This window comes from Notolabrus celidotus, chromosome 18, assembly GCF_009762535.1.
Source record: "Notolabrus celidotus isolate fNotCel1 chromosome 18, fNotCel1.pri, whole genome shotgun sequence".
NCBI classification, from domain to species: Eukaryota; Metazoa; Chordata; class Actinopteri; order Labriformes; family Labridae; genus Notolabrus; species Notolabrus celidotus.
The window spans coordinates 30,471,767-30,488,602 of record NC_048289.1 but is presented as its reverse complement, the minus strand read 5'-3'; the positions used below and the strand labels follow the sequence as shown (position 1 = coordinate 30,488,602).

Sequence of the window (16,836 nt, the reverse complement as noted above, 5' to 3'; positions counted from 1 at the left end):
AGGACTCTGCAGGTGTTTAGATGTAAGGCCAGTTCTGGGCAGATATGGCCTGCTTCATGGAGATAAAACGATGCATCTGAAATGCATTGAAGCTGGCTGCCTGGTGACTCAAGACATAATCAGACAATTGCTGAAAAAACTGGTTCTCAGGGAGTGCAACTGAGGGGTCGGGTATCTCGTTAATTCAGGGCAGTCCCCTGCCCCCTCTGGACGAACTCGCCACCTCAAGCTACACCAACAGAGCAAAAAACATCATTGCAGACCCCTCCCACCCTGGTCACCCCTTTTTTGAACTGTAACCATCTGGCAGAGCTCAGAACTGCCAAATCCCGAACCACCAGACTCAGAGACAGTTTCTTTCCCACAGTCATCAGCACACTCAATAAACAAAAACCAAACAAGGTTTTTCACTGCTAGTATACACTAAGCACTTTACTGCACATAGGCACAATTTATATCTATTTATCACACTGCGACACTTTACCTTTTATATTGTGTGATTTGAGTGTCAATATTAATTGTGTTGTAGCACTACAATGACAATAAAGGCTTCTGGTTCTGATTCTGAAAAACAGAGTGTTTTTTTCTCTCATGTGAATGCAATACAACTCTGTACATGTGCATCCTATGGATAACCCGTATTTCAACACTTGCTAAATTGTCTCTTAAGTGCTGCCTGATGCATCATCTTACATCGACTCAGCTGATCCTGCAGAAGCATTGCAGCGTCCTGCAGATCAGAACGGCCTAATCAGTCCTAATGTGCCTTATAACATCATCATCTATGTTACTTAAAGACAGGAGTATCTCCCGGTGTCTCAGACACAAAGCTAAAAAGAAAAACTGGATTAAAGTGTTTGCTTCCTTCAGTGGCCTGAATTAGATCTTCATCAGCATGTGGAGGGACCAGAATCTCCATAATCAACAGAGCACATTTTTTATTTTGTCATAAAAACCTTTCTTGTTAGTCTGAGAAGATTAGCATGTTAATTTAGAATAACAGAGGATGTTTTTTCCTCAAGTAAATGTAAAATGTCTCTGGAACACAGTGACGCCTGACCCTTGGGGGAGGCAGGACAGGAGAGGGCAACATGCAGCACAGCTCACAAAGCATGGCGACTTCAGTAGAAAGGACTGTAAGGTAACTCGACGCTGATGATGAATCTACTCCACATGTCACAACTACGCTAACAGTTTGACCTCCACCCACAGGAGGCCGCCCACATGTTAAATATTTAGAAGTTGCATGACGCAGCGTTGCTTTTAAATGCTTCCATTAATGGGTTTTGTGGTTGGATGTCAGACTGAAGGTGAGGAAATGTTCACAATACTTCTACAGATGGAGTAATCAGTCGTCAAAGGGTGTGTGTGATGATGGTGTAGACATTATGTGAATGTGTCGGTGTGTGATGCAGAAAAAGAGCGAGAACCACTGCTGCAAAACTTAACCTGAAATTCATTCTTAGTAGGAATGATCAGTGCGTGTCTTTAGAGGTGAGTAGCAGAGGTGCCATTCCTGCATCACCCTCAGAAAAGCTCCTTATTTTAAGCTTTGACAACAAGGCTGAGATTTCATGCAGGTCGACCTTCGTTTCTATTTCAGTCCTTTATTGGTTTATTGATTTTCACGTGTGTCTTATTCTCAGTTTTCACCCTTCATGTGTTTCCGATATTTAATATTTCCATCTCTGCGTCTGAGGATGAAAACAAAGCTTCACTTAGTCCACTCACCTCTGGATTGATTTATCACACTCGACACTTAACAAGGCGTGAACTGTGAATGCAGCGCTGCAGGAGTTAAATTAACACGGAGACCGATCGATGAGCATGCAGACGGTTCAATAACAGGAGGCAGGATCAGGTGATGTAGGCGTGTACCTGAGCATGGCCATGGTGAGCCTCTGCGGGAACATGTGCACGATGAGCGCCCTCAGAGTGTCCAGGCTGGTCAGCTCGTGGGTCAGGTGCACTCTGCGAGTCTCCTCCCCGAGCTGGAGGAACAGGATCCCTGCGTGTGTGGAGGAGGATGAGGAGGAGGAGCGATGAAGGGTGGAGGATGAGTGTAGAGATACGCGTGTTTCAGTTTAAAACAGCAGAAGAAGAGAAAGTTTTTTGGTGGGTAGCTGAAGTTTGACTTTGGACATACGCTCCGTCATGATGCACGATCAATCACGTAAAATCAATCACCACTTCTCCAGCTCCTACAAACCCCTCACCCTCACCCTCCTCCTCCTCCTCCTTCTCCTCCTCCTCCTCCTCCTCCTCCTCTAGAGAGAGTCTAAAGCAGCAGATGATTTGGCGTCTTGTGTAAGACATTAATCAAAGATGGCAGGTAGCTTAGTGAGATCATTAGGCAGCATTAGACAGCTCTGTTTATAACCACAGTTCCTGAAGGCAGCAGACTGAAGTCTGACTTTGAGGGCTGAGTCGGGTTCACCAGATTAACACATGATGCCTTCAGGCGACTCAATCAGCGTTTCTCTGGAAGGCATCTCCATGTCAGAGTCACAACTTTAGAGTCTTCTGTTCTGTCAAATGTTAGCTTACACTCAGGCAGAGCGTGCACGCTGCTCAACATGTCAATCACAGCATTAACCTGTCCATGAGACGGATCTTAGGATAGAGTTCAGCTTTTTTGAAGTGGGGTTGTATGAAGTACTTGTCAATCGTTGGTGTATAACCCACAGGAGACCTCGGGCAGCTCGGCCTCGTTGCTGAGGAACAGACTGGAGAACCTGCATGTGAGCTCGGCTTTCAGCTGCTGCAGACTGGATCAGCTCCGCCTCCTTATTCATCTAACTTTAAGAGAGTCTGACTCAAACATTAGTTTCCAAAGAGAAGACGATCCTTAGGCCCCATTAGGCAACTTAATTTGTCTACTTTCCTCGTCCAAGCACCCTACAAGAATCTATTCATGGACAAAAGCACTTCTACCTCCACTGCAGTAGGTGGAGCTATCCCTCTTTTCAGCTTGTTACTAACTGACCTTCACCCTGTTAAACTATTATCTCATGTGCAATACGATAGCTTTGTCTTGTTTACTTCTTCTTCTTCTTCTTCTTCTTCTTCTTCTTCTTCTTCTTCTTCTTCTTCTTCTTCTGTGCATATTTCATTTACTACCCGGCTTCCTTCTGCAAATTTATGCTACTCGACTTCCCAGCGTGCAAACTGTGGAGCATGCTCAGAACGCCTGGTCCACTTTGTAGCTGGATTGAGTTGTACACATGCAAGAGGAAATAGATCCCCAACAGCTTTATCTAGGTGTGTTAGTCTGACTTCCAGAAATTGGACTTTTAGATTTCAACATGTCAAAATATATTTTAAAGTCCAGTTTTAGTCAGACGATTTAAGTTATTCTAATTGGTCATTGGTCGCTATCCTTTCTCAACCCAACTCAATTTAAAAAAACACATTTTATACAAACAGGCGTGCAGCCTGAGAACAGAGAGACAGGAAACAACAGAAATGGGTAAAATGATAGAAACAAAATCCCCCAAAAAATCTTTAAAATAAAATAAAATAAATATAATGAAAGTAATAAAAATAATAAAAAATAATGTTGAGTTAAAAAGATCAAGAAAATTTAATAAATGAATAGATAACTAGCTAACTAACTAAATAAACAAACTAAATAAATAAACAGATAGATAACTAACTAGCTAACTAACTAAACAAAACAAAAAACAAATAAATAAACAGATAGATAACTAACTAGCTAACTAACTAACTAACTAAACAAAACAAAACAAAAAACAAATAAATAAACAGATAGATAACTAACTAGCTAACTAACTAAGTAACTAACTAACTAACTAACTAGCTAGCTAGCTAACTAACTAACTAAGCAAACAAATAAATAAATAAATAGATAGATAGATAACCAACTAACCAACCAACCAACCAACCAACCAACCAACTAACTAACTAAAAAACTAACTAACTAACTAATTAACCAACCAACCAACCAACTAACTAACTAACTAACTAACTAACTAACTAACTAACTAACTAACTAACTAACTAACTAACTAACTAACTAACTAACTAACTAACTAACTAACTAACTAACTAATTAACTAACTAACTAACTAACTAACTAACTAACTAACTAACTAACTAACTAAGCAAACAAATAAATAAATAGATAGATAGATAACCAACTAACCAACCAACCAACCAACCAACCAACCAACCAACTAACTAACTAAAAAACTAACTAACTAACTAATTAACCAACCAACCAACTAACTAACTAACTAACTAACTAATTAACTAACTAACTAACTAATTAACTAACTAACTAACTAACTAACTAACTAACTAAGCAAACAAATAAATAAATAGATAGATAACCAACTAACCAACCAACTAACTAACTAACTAACTAACTAACTAACTAACTAACTAAGCAAACAAATAAATAAATAGATAGATAACTAACTAACTAACTAATTAACCAACCAACCAACTAACTAACTAACTAACTAACTAACTAACTAACTAACTAACTAACTAACTAACTAATTAACTAACCAACTAACCAACTAACTAACCAACTAACTAACTAATTAACTAATTAACTAACTAACTAATTAACTAACTAACCAACTAATTAACTAACCAACCAACTAACTAACTAACTAACTAACCAGATAACCAAACAAACAAACAAACAAACAAACAAACAAACAAACAAACAGACAAATAAATAAATAAATGTTGTTAAAACAATAATAATAATAACAATGATGCAGTCCAGGGCTAAAAATAAGTTCAATTAAAAGCCAGATTAAAAAAGTAAGTAATACGTTTCTTTAAAAAAAAATACATGAACTGATGTGTTTGGTCCAAACTGTTGTTCCTCAACTGGTCAAAGTCCACATACTGCTGTCCTTCAGTAAAATCTTGATGAATTATCTATAAAAATCCAACATTTTAAAGACATCTTCTGACATGAAGCTTTCTCTCTGAGTTTAAATCACGCTCTGTTTTTGTTCTGTTTTATAAATCATGCTGATTGTTATCATTAGTACTACAGTGATAACATGAACACTTCCTTTAAAGGGTTGGAGTTCTATCAGGTAGATTTCTGCTCCAGCTGATGTAACAGCTGATCTGAAGTCACACTGCAGCGTTCAGATGTTGTGTTTCAGTGTTCTGACCTGGAGCTCTCAGCTTGGCCTGGCTGGACGAGCGAGCCAGCGGCAGGCTCTGGCGGAGCCGGTTCATCCGGTTGAAGCCGATGGGAATGTCAGGCTCCGACATGGTCTCCAAGTTCTCAGCCGACGCGAAGGACACCCTGTTGGCCTGATCAGCGAGAGCCGGCTGCGTTGGGCTGAGGCGAGTCACACGAGGGGTGCGAGACTGCAAGACACGAGATAAGACGTGAGGAGAGCAGAGAGGAACAGGTAGATGGTACGGATAAACACGCGGTTATTTCAGCAGAGCAATCAGAGAGATGACAACGAAAAATGTAGAACAAGGAAACAAAAGCAAACACAAAGGCCTGAGGAAATCAATGCACAGAAACAATACACACACACACGGGGAGAGAAGGAGCTTTAAGCACCCAGGAGCAGACAAAACACACAGTTTATCTCAGACAAAGAAGCCTCTGCATCTCCAGCAGAGCTTCACGTGAAGGAGGATGAAACTGGAGCAGCAAAGCAGAGCAGGAGGGGAGTGGTGATAATCTGTCCTCTGAATACGTCTCCTCCTTTAATAAGACTGAAAATGCTTCAATTAAACAAACAAAGACCTTCACATTGTGACGACAGGAGGGACACTACAGATGATTTTCATGTAAGAGTTTATTAATAATTTAAAATCAGTCAAATACGACAAAACAAACTCCACCACTCAGACTTTAACATCCCTCCAAATTAAAAGCCTGTCTTTAATTTCCTTTCACAAACACAGACAGAGCTCGTCGGTTTAATATCAGGAGGAAGATATTTCCACAGTAAGAGGAATAAAAACACACGGCGCTCTCTCCATGGAGCTTTTACTGCACACATAAGGAGCGTTTAAAAGAGAAGTGATCTGCATGGAACATAAAGAGGAGCTCTGATTTACAGAGGAGAGTCATTTTCAGCTTTATGAAGAAGATAAGAAACTCTAATGAGCTGTAGAAACACACGTAGAGAGGGAGGGTGATGTGATCTATATTCTAAGAGTTAGGATTACAGTCAGAGGGTTTCAGACGAGCTGAATGTTTCTGACTTTAAAGGATTCAAGTTAAAGAAGGGAATATGACAGTCTGTGGGAGAAGTGAAGGAGTATTTCCAAAGGTGAACAAAGGCTGCTTTAACACTTGTTGTAGAAGACAAACTTTAAATACATTTTTTGTCATCTAAAAAAAAAGTGAGAAATGATGAAATGATGAAATAAATTCAGAGAAAAATCAAGAGTCACAAAGCAGCTATTTAACTGTTTACACTCTGCGTGAGATTACAGACGCCTCAGGTGTTCAGAGTTTTCTGTGTTGGGCTGCTGGAGCTCCGGTGAGAACCTTAATGATTGTTTTTGCAGGAAAAGGAGTCGGACTGAGTTTCATGATGATACAGCCCCAGCTGATACAAGAGCAACCTTCATATTGCTTTGCATTCAGAGCTTCCAGACAGAGGTATCACAATGTGAGTGAACATGTTCATGCATGCTTAATGAGACCTTTGACTTTATTGTCACACGAGCAATTTTACTATTTCAAGCCAAGTTTCCAGAGGCTTTAAAGATGACATATTCTGCTCTTTTTCATCAACATATATTGGTCTAAGAGGTCCCCAAAACATGTCTTTAAAGTTTATGCTCATAAAAACTCTTTGAAATCAGATTCTGGTCTGCCTGTAAACCCCTCTTTTTCAGCCCTGCTCAGAACAGGCTGTTTTCTGTGTCTGTGCCTTTAAATAAGAATGAGCTCTCTGACCACGCCCCCTCAGGAAGTGGGTGTGGCCTCGGCTGTTCAGCACGTTGATCTAATGTTTACATGTTGGCTGAATATACACGGCTGCTCACAGACCCGCGTTACTTCAACCCTCTGAATCTGATCCAGAATCTGATCCTGACAGAGAGGCGCCTGCAGCAGGACCTTTCTGAACCATTGGTCACAGATTTAGTGTTTCTTGTTGTTTTATTTGTCAGCATGTCGACGCGTGTCTTTGTACACAGCTACGAACATGTAGCTATGTAGCTATGCTAACTAGCGCTAGCACTTATCCATGATAAATAAAAATCATCCACTAGATCTTCAAATCTGCAGACGTGGGGAGTCAAAGCGACCTTTGTGTTTATTAAGACAGCCTACAACTAGCATGCCTCCCTCCTAAGCTCCTTGTTAGCACACATGTGTGCAGGGAATGAAAAATGGAGGAGGGGTTGAGTTGTATTTTATACAGTCTATGGGCTGAACAAGCTCCGAGCTCTGACTTCCTGTTACAGACCGGATGGCGTTGTGGAAATGAAAAAATGAAACTGAAATCAGAACAGGGGCAGAATGGATTTTTTTCATTTTCGGGGGGTTTGTAGACATGCCAGGGACACATATTTCAGGTAGAGAACCATTAAAAAGTCTATTTTGCATAATATGTGACCTTTAAAGTCCATCCATCCATCCATCCATCCATTGTCTGCACTGCTTATCCTGTCAGGCGCTGTAGGAGGCTGGAGTCACTCCCAGCTGTCACTGGGCGAGCGTCAGGGTCGTCGTTCTCTCACAGAGCTCATTTAAAGCTACAAACAAACAGACTCACTCCCACATTTGCAAAATTTAGAGTCACCAATTAACCTAACGAGCGTGTCTTTGGAGTGTGGGAGGAAGCCGGAGCGCCTGGAGGGGAACCAGCACATGCAGAGGACATTACAGGGCATGAAAACTCCACGCTCAGAAGCACCTGACCACCGGCTGGGATGAGGATTAAAAGTCAAAACCAGAATCTGAAATCACAGCCCGGTGGTTTTTGTAGAAAATATGATAAAAAGATTTACTCCACAGCTCTGATAAAGTGCTCTGCCTCCAACAGACGGCCATGAGCAAGCTTAACTGTACCGTAAAGCAGCACTGACCAAATGTGCAGTTTAATGCTAATGAATGAATAAACAAAGCCTCCATCCGTAGTGCAGATTACTGCTAATATTCACCTGTCCAATCTGAGCCGCTGGGGAGCCTAAATTGTGAAGGACCTCTCATTACAGCACGACCAGGAGCTGCTGCAGCAGGTTGGCTTTTAATGAATCCTCACTGACAGACATTTTCCAGCCCAGAGAATACAGTAATGAGCTCCCACAGTGCTGTATGTGTAGCCAGCTCCCTTTGCCTCATGCATCTGTGGTCTGTGCTCGGTTTCCACAAACGCTTTATGGATGCAGCAACACTTTTCAGAGGCTTCAACAAGCTGAAAGCATCACGCATGGCGCTCGTCCACGCATGTGAAAAACAAACATGGAGGAGATTCTAAGAGTAATGAAACGCTCTGCAGACACACATGCATCTCCTGAGGCTGCTTCTGCATTAATAATGTGTTAAAAATGTCCTTTAGAGTGCTGAGAGCGAACACGAGCACCCACATATCTTCTGAGGCTGAGAACAGGCTGACAGATTAAGCGCGCTGCCTCTCATATGTTTGGAGATTTATGGTCTCTGAGGCTGCTTGTCAGCCAGACGCCGCACACCTTCTGCTTTCAACACCGAGGCACCAGAAATGAGCTGCTGAAGAGAGAAGAATGCAGCGACTGGGAATTATAAAGTTTGTGTTTAGTGAACAGTGAAGAAAAGAGAGCGCAGAGAGGTGAGGAGGAGAGCGCCGGAGCTTATGAGCACAGCAGAAACACGGAGAGAGAGGAGAATAACAAGCAGGAGGGAGGAGGAGGGAGACTCAGATCGATGGAGTGATACATTCTCTAACTCTTTCCTCAAACTACTTTCCTTTTCTCTGAGGTTATGTCCTCGTGTTGTACTTCAGATCAGACATGGACCTCAGACCTGTTCTGGAAGGTTTCTGTCTGGTCTCTGGATCAGTCAGTCGTGTCTGTGTTAGAGTGAGGACATCATTTAATTGCCATGAAGAAGAGGTCTGTCTGTTTACTGTCTGTGCTCTGTGCTGGACCTCGTCTTTGCATGTTTCACTCTGGGTCCTGCTCTGCCTCGGTCTTGATCTTGACTCAGTCTTAATCCACTTACTCTGGATTCGGCTGCAGCTCGGTCTGATTTGCATGCTCTCTACTACAACTCTACATCAACACGACGATGTTTACTTAAAATGCATGACTCTCTGCAACATCAAAGCCTCGCCAAACCTCTCTCACCTGTTTGAACCCCCCGAAAAAGAGACATCTGGACCCCCTGCTGATCCAGTGTGCAGAGACAGGAACGGAAACATGCAACACTGTAGATCTAAAGTTAGACAATCAGCGTTCTCCATACGCTCTGTTTTCACACTCGCATTAATCTATCAAACATGTCCTCATGTGTCCCTTTGATTTCTCAATCACAACGACCTCCACACCTGTAGGTGGCGCTGTTCTGCGGCCTCCTGATAAGATGTAACAGTGTCTTCATTAAGGTGCACAAGTTCCGTCTGCGTCTGATCCAGACACAGAGAGCAGAGGAGGAGGGACACTTCTGTGGACGGTCTGTGAACTCTACACACAGACAAACACATAAACACAGAGTCTAAAGATACAGACGGAGGTCATATGTCCTGCAGAAATAAACACCACCATGTACATCCTCTTCCTCTTCCTCTAGATGAGTGATAACTGGGGGAATATATTCTTACAGACGAGTTGTTCTGTGTTCAGAGCCTCAGACTGTGACAGAACTGTGTTCAGGTTTTTAATTAAAACCAGGAGAGTTCCCATGACTCGTGTTTTTGTTTCTGCTGTGTCCAAACAGGTTTGATTATTGCTTTAAGTCCTCCACTTTTGACTCGACTGTGGTTCAGTAATGTGTTTGTGCTCAGGTGCCAGTTAGGTTTAGAGCTGGATAATACTGAAGTCATGGTTTTGTGAGTCAGTGTTTTTCAGAGTGAAAGGCAGCACTACAAAGGTGATAAACTCAGAGCAAAACTTATTCAGAGCCTCAAATTAAAACAACTGAAGACAGTAAATTCAGTTTAAATGAGTCATTAATGGAGACTGAAACAGAGACACAAAAGCACAAAAGCATTCCTTCCAGAAGTTCCAGAAATCCAGTCCAGGTTTTACTTTCAACAGTCTGAGAGCCAACCCCAACACGGTCTCAACAGATGTCTATCTAACATGAGTCTGGTCCTGCTTGAGGTTTCTGCCTGTTAAAGGAAGTTTGTCCTTGTCGCTGTTATTTTGTAAGCTGGCTGAGGCTTGGACCAGCTCTTATTTAGGCTGCTATAGGCTTTGACTGCAATGAGAACTGAAAACACTGGGATCCTGTCTTTCCCTCTCTCTCCTCTCTCTGCCTGACTCTTACTTTACCTCTTCCTGTCCCATTAAAGTTACTAACCATAGACCTTTCTGGAGTCCCTGAGCTCCCTTGTCTCGTAGGTTCCTCTGGATCTCTGCTGCTGTAGACGTGCCAGACTCCAGCTGCTACAACTACTACTATCCGTCCCACCACTATCATCTCTCTCTCTCTCTCTCTCTCTCTCTCTCTCTCTCTCTCTCTCTCTCTCTCTCTCTCTCTCTCTCTGTAACATGAGTCTGGTCCTGCTGGAGGTTTCTGCCTGTTAAAGGAAGTTTGTCCTTGCCACTGTAACTTGCTAAATGCTGCAAAGTGCTCTGCTCATGGTGGATTAAGATGAGATCAGACTGAGTCCTGTCTGGAAGATGGGACTGGATCTGATCCGGTCTTGATGTTGGGTCTGTGTTAATAATAGAACATAGAGTACGGTATAGACCTGCTCTGTTTGGAAAGAGTCTGAGGAGAACATTTGTTGTGATTTGGCGCTTTATAAATAAAGATTGATGGGGGGAAAGAAACGTCTGCCATTAATGGATGCAAGAATTAAAGGTTCTGCACAGTCCTCAGTACTCATGCAGGGACGTTGTTTTGTTTGATAGAGTGGTTTTAGGATCAGGTAGTCTGGATGTAACCTTAGATTTGTTGCAGAGGATGTTCTCTCTGAGTGTAAAGTCAGAGGAAAGCTCCGTAAACACTCCGTTTATTTCCTCAGTTACAGTCGATAAACTCTCCCACAGGGCCTCCTCCCTCTCACTCCTCTGACGATCATTCAGGAGATGCTTGCTGCAGTCGGTGACGACGGTCGCAGAGATAAATCAGTGCAGGGAGCAGCTGATAAAAACCACAATAAGACCATGATTTCATTCAAACATGATGAAAACGTGTATTTGTGATGAAGCTGAACGACTCGGCCTCAAGAGACGAAGAAAAACTGTGAAAACTTCCAAAAGGTTTGACAAATATTAAAATGTGATGATTAAAAAAAGGTCTTCAGAGTGTTTTAACAGCCAGAGAATCATTCATAAAAACAGACGTTACAGAGCATTAAAGGATTGACGTTTTGATTCTTATTTAACAGATTCAAAGCAAACACTCTGCCCCTCTTCACTCCATTCATCTTGTTTTCAGTGACTGATGCAGAATTATTTCAGACGCAGCATCAAACACTAAATAATCCTCAGTAAGTCCTGAAGGAAAAGGTGCCGTCTGAATACTGAGAGCGCTGCATCAGAGAGAGTTTACCGACAGGAGCGCGGTCTGCATTATAACAGGACTACAGCGGAGGTTTGGGGAAAGTTCATCAGACGGCGTCCCAGACCAGCTGATCACTCTGTCAAGTAACATCCAGGTGAACAATATGAGAATCGATAGGCCAGAGGAACTTTACCCTGGAACTATGTGCATTTCGACCGGTGGACCCAGGGTCTAAATTTAGTTCAGGGGTAGATAATCTCCCCCCTAAAAAGCCGTCCACAATAACATCACACACATCTGTGATTCACTTGATTTCTCTTTCTTTCATTAGTTTTTATTTGTTCTATCTTTTTTTGTATGTGTGTGTACTTTTCAAAAGAAGAAGCTGTGATTCTCTTGATTTAGCAGCTTGTAACAGTAGTCTTCTCTCAGCCCACCGTGAATGTGTCTCTCCTCCCGGTGTTCCGGTTTTAAAAGTGACCCTGTAAACTGGAGACCTTCAGCTGAACGTGTCAGTGTTTGTGGAGTTTACAACAGCTGTTGATCTCACCTGTTGATTCATTCATTGCTTTTTCCATGTTTTTAAATGCAGGTGCAAAATTTTCACTTTTTTTCATGTTTTCTGCTTTTGGAGCACAATTTCAAATTGAGGAAAATCTATTTTTCAGGCTCCGGGTCAACATTTCTGTCAAAATATTTTGTCACATTTTTTTTTTGGCAATTTTTTTTGGGGGAATTTTATTTTTTTAAAAATTTTATTGGTCAAACTTTTTTTGTCAAATTTTTTTTCAAAATTTTTTTGGTCAAAACATTTTTTTTCATTTTTTTTTTTTTTTCAAAATTTTCAATTTTTTTTTTTGTTTTCATTTTCTGTGTTAAAATATTTTTTTGTCAAATTTTTTTTGTCAAATTTTTTCAAAAACCATTCACAGCCATTGTTTTTTCCATCTGTGTTTCACTTGATTTCTCTTTCTTTCATTAGTTTTTATTTGTTCTATCTTTTTTGTATGTGTGTGTACTTTTCAAAAGAAGAAGCTGTGATTCTCTTGATTCAGCAGCTTGTAACAGTAGTCTTCTCTCAGCCCACCGTGAATGCGCCTCTCCTCCCGGTGTTCCGGTTTTAAAAGTGACCCTGTAAACTGGAGACCTTCAGCTGAACGTGTCAGTGTTTGTGGAGTTTACAACAGCTGTTGATCTCACGTGTTGATTCATTCATTGCTTTTTCCATGTTCTTAACTGCAGGTGCAAAATTTTCACTTTTTTTCATGTTTTCTGCTTTTGGAGCACAATTTCAAATTGAGGAAAATCTATTTTTTCGACAGGCTCCGGGTCAACATTTCTGTCAAAATATTTTGTCACATTTTTTTTGGCAATTTTTTTTAATATTTTTTTGGGGAAATTTTTTTTTTCAAAATTTTTTTGGTCAAACTTTTTTTGTCAAATTTTTTTTCAAAATTTTTTTTGTCAAAAATTTTTTTTTCTTTTTTTTTTTTTCAAAATTTTAAATTTTTTTTTTTTGTTTTCATTTTCTTTGTCAAAATATTTTTTTGTCAAATTTTTTTTGGCAAATTTTTCCAAAAACATTCAGTCATTGTTTTTTCCATCTGTGATTCTCTTGATTTCTCTTTCTTTCATTAGTTTTTATTTGTTCTATCTTTTTTGTATGTGTGTGTACTTTTCAAAAGAAGAAGCTGTGATTCTCTTGATTTAGCAGCTTGTAACAGTAGTCTTCTCTCAGCCCATCGTGAATGCGTCTCTCCTCCCGGTGTTCCGGTTTTAAAAGTGACCCTGTAAACTGGAGACCTTCAGCTGAACGTGTCAGTGTTTGTGGAGTTTACACAGCTGTTGAAACACAGAGGGAGTTCCTGGGAATGCAAACTAGTTTGGTTTTTATTAAGATTTTAAAATATCCTCATCAGATATTTAATGATGGTCTAAAGACGTTTATGAGGGATGCATCCGGCTGAGAGTCTCCAGTTAACAGGGTTAACTGTTTAAACCAAAACACCGTCCGATCTCTGCCACGGCTTTTTGAGTTCAAAAGGATTTTAAAGCCGTGTTGAAACGTCTTTGCTACTCGCACTTATCTCCTCTCACGTGTTGATTCATTCATTGCTTTTTCCATGTTCTTAACGGCAGGCGCAAAGTTTTCACTGCTTTTGGAGCACAATTCAAATTTGAGGAAAATTTTTAAAAATTTCATTTTTTTTTTTTTTTTCAAATTTTTTTTTCATTTTTTTTTTCAAAATGTTCTTTTTGTCAATTTTTTTTTTTTTTTTCAAAATTTTTTTTCCAAAACTTTTCTTTATCAATTTTTTTTTTTTCAATTTTTTTTTTCATTTTTTTCAAAAACCATTCACAGTCATTGTTTTTTCCATCTGTGATGAATGGCATTCCTCTGTTACAGTCTGTTACAAAAGACAAAAATACCCTTAAAGACAAAAACAAAGTAACAAAAAGAGTCATTTTTCAAATAAAAAATATGTCGGTTCAAGTTCCTCAAATGTGACGACGATTTGACAACTTCAGCTTTCTGGTTGTTGGTGGAGTAACACTCTTTTTCAACCTTTCTTTTGGTTGTTGTTCCAGGTGAATAATTCTGTTTGAGTCAAATATCTACAGTACCTGTAAACCAACAACACCCCGTGTCTCTGCTGCTCCCTTCATGTATGCACTGTGTTGAAATGAGGAACATATATGGATTGCTGTTCAGGTTGCAATGATTGTTGCACGTCTACTTTGCATTCCTTTATCTTGCACTGTGTTTGCAACACTCAAATGTGACTCTAGAAATACACAAGCAATCCTGCAACCAAAAAAAGTTGACTTTAGGTTGAGTTCAGCATTTCCAATATGGCACCCGCTGACGATCGGCTTCAAAACAGCGCTCAGGAACAGATGGATGAAGTCACGGAGACTTCGTCCATTTTTTATATGATGGACGGGACAAAGGTCTCTGACAGCTGTGACTAAACTCTGAAGAACAGAGCACATACAGTCAGGAAATGTCTCTTTGTATTCTCTTGCATGAGCGCCTGCATGAATTTCATGAGGGCAAAAGAGTCACGCAACATTCCTGACATGGAAAATAACCTACACGACCCTGTTTTCTGCAGCCGAGGATTGATCTGTGATCACTGAAGAAGACAATGAAAGAGGAGGATGATTTCATTTGTCTGACTGTGACACATCCAAGAGAGCGACTGTCAGGTTTCTATTAATGAGCATCTGTGTACAGAACCTCCCTCACTTCATCTGTCTCTGACAAAAGTCTGTTTCTGTGTTTTACAGCAGCTGGTTTGTTGGAGGCACCTTCACTTTGGTTTGTTCTGAATCTGTTTCTGCAAACAAGCTGCCTCCCGTCTCTTTAAACACTTACACGGTCACACAAAAGCAGATGGTGTTTTAATTGTAATATTAGTATTTTATGATGACTTAAAAGGATCAGTTTAAGGATGTGTGACAGAAGCACTCAGTCCTCGACCTCACCATGTGCTGAAAAAGTCTAACCAGGTGAGGGCGTCTGATTTCGAGGGTCTCTCAGAGGGGAATGGTTTTTAAATTGTCTCCCTACGTGACAGTTTTCATTACATTCAGCAACATCCACGACCTGCAGCTGTGAAGCTCCTTCTGATACCACAAGTTTTCACCGTGTCATGTTTAAAATCCTGCTAGCTCCTGATACGGGGGTTGAACCCAGACGTAGACTCACGCCACCCACTTCTCCTTTATCATCTTGAATCGAAGAGCATTTTGAAGCAAACCAGCACTTTACAATGTCCTGTTTTCTCTAAATGCACCATTACAAAAAATTGGCACCTCTAGCACCTCTAGTGGTCTGCTTTGCTATGACAGCGAAGAGGCGACTTGCCGGTCTGGAGCGGTGAGCGATGGTGTCAGCCTCCCTGCTAGTTGTGACAAGAGATGCTACAAAGCGACTAATCTCCAACTTGATTAAACTGAAACTTAAAATCCAACCAACTACTCTAAATGTAAGAAAACACTCAGAAAACAACAGGGCTCTCAAGTCTCATGCATTGGGCGTGAGACACACACATTTCAACCTGTTCACACACTCACACGCCACACCTTGTATTTCTCACGCAGAATAATTACTAGGACAACGTGCACCAAGTTGCGCCGCTTTTCTTTAAACTGTGGAACAGGTAGGATTCAAGTGGGTTTCCTGTAGAGTTCAGAAGGAGCTTGCCACGAACAAGCGAATCAAAAAAAATCAAGAACTATAGCTACCCAACAGCCAATCAAAAACTAGCATCATTGTATCTGGGTAAAACAACGCAACAACGTTACGTTCCAAAGAAAAGGATGCACATGCGCAATTGCAGACTGACCAACTCAGATTGGAAGACGCAGGAGCCCCGTATTAAATGTGTACAGTAAGTCAGCTCATCAATTGATTTCGTCGGCTATTTACTGAACGACATTATTACTTTTTTTACAAAAATAAAGAGAGCTCCGGAGAGAGTAAGAGAGAGGGCGTTAAAAACTGTTAAGGTAAAGGAACAAAATACAGCCGGATAATGACTATAATGAGAGCATACAATCCGCTGCCAATATCTCACTCTGAACTGAGTTCAAAACTTTAGAGTAAATTTAGTAAATTTTATTTAGTATAGCACCTTTCACAGAATAAAATCACAAAGTGCTTCACAGGAAAATATCCAACACATTAAAAGAAACAGACAATAGCATAAATAGAACATTAGTCTGAACACAGTGAGTCGAAGGCCTGTTTAAATAAATGTGTCTTCACAAGTTTTTTAAAGGCGACAACAGATATAGCAGAACGGACATTTACAGGAAGAGCGTTCCACAATGTCGGTGCCACAACTTCAAAAGCACGGTCACCTTTCGTTCTTAAGCGCGCTCGAGGGACAACCAGCAAGCCCTGGTCAGAAGACGTGAGTGGCCTACTGGTAAGGTAGGGGTGGAGCAGGTCGACGATGTATTCAGGAGCCTGACCATGCAGAGCTCTATACACGAAAATGAGGACTTTAAAGTGAATCCTAAATTTAACTGGAAGCCAATGTAGGGAAGCTAGAATCGGAGTGATGTGGGTTGTCCGGCTGGACTTGGTCAACAGCCTTGCAGAGCCCTGAAACAATCCAAATTGAGTCTGCAAGTAAACAATGTTAAATTGTGTCTACCACTAGCAGAGCTAGCACCTCCTGCAGGTTAGCATGTCTGTG

General features: G+C 40.9%; 1 protein-coding gene across 1 annotated transcript in view; it reads right to left on the bottom strand.

The window, feature by feature from the left end:
- The window catches only part of LOC117829817 (SRC kinase signaling inhibitor 1-like), a 97,294-nt gene that overhangs the window by 42,286 nt on the left and 38,172 nt on the right, over positions 1-16,836 (bottom strand). Inside the window, exons 4-5 of the mRNA XM_034707512.1 lie at positions 5,163-5,364; positions 1,879-2,008 (exon numbers count right to left, since the gene is read on the bottom strand). Coding sequence (XP_034563403.1) covers positions 1,879-2,008; positions 5,163-5,364 — 332 coding nt within the window. The remainder of the gene's footprint in view (positions 1-1,878; positions 2,009-5,162; positions 5,365-16,836) is intronic.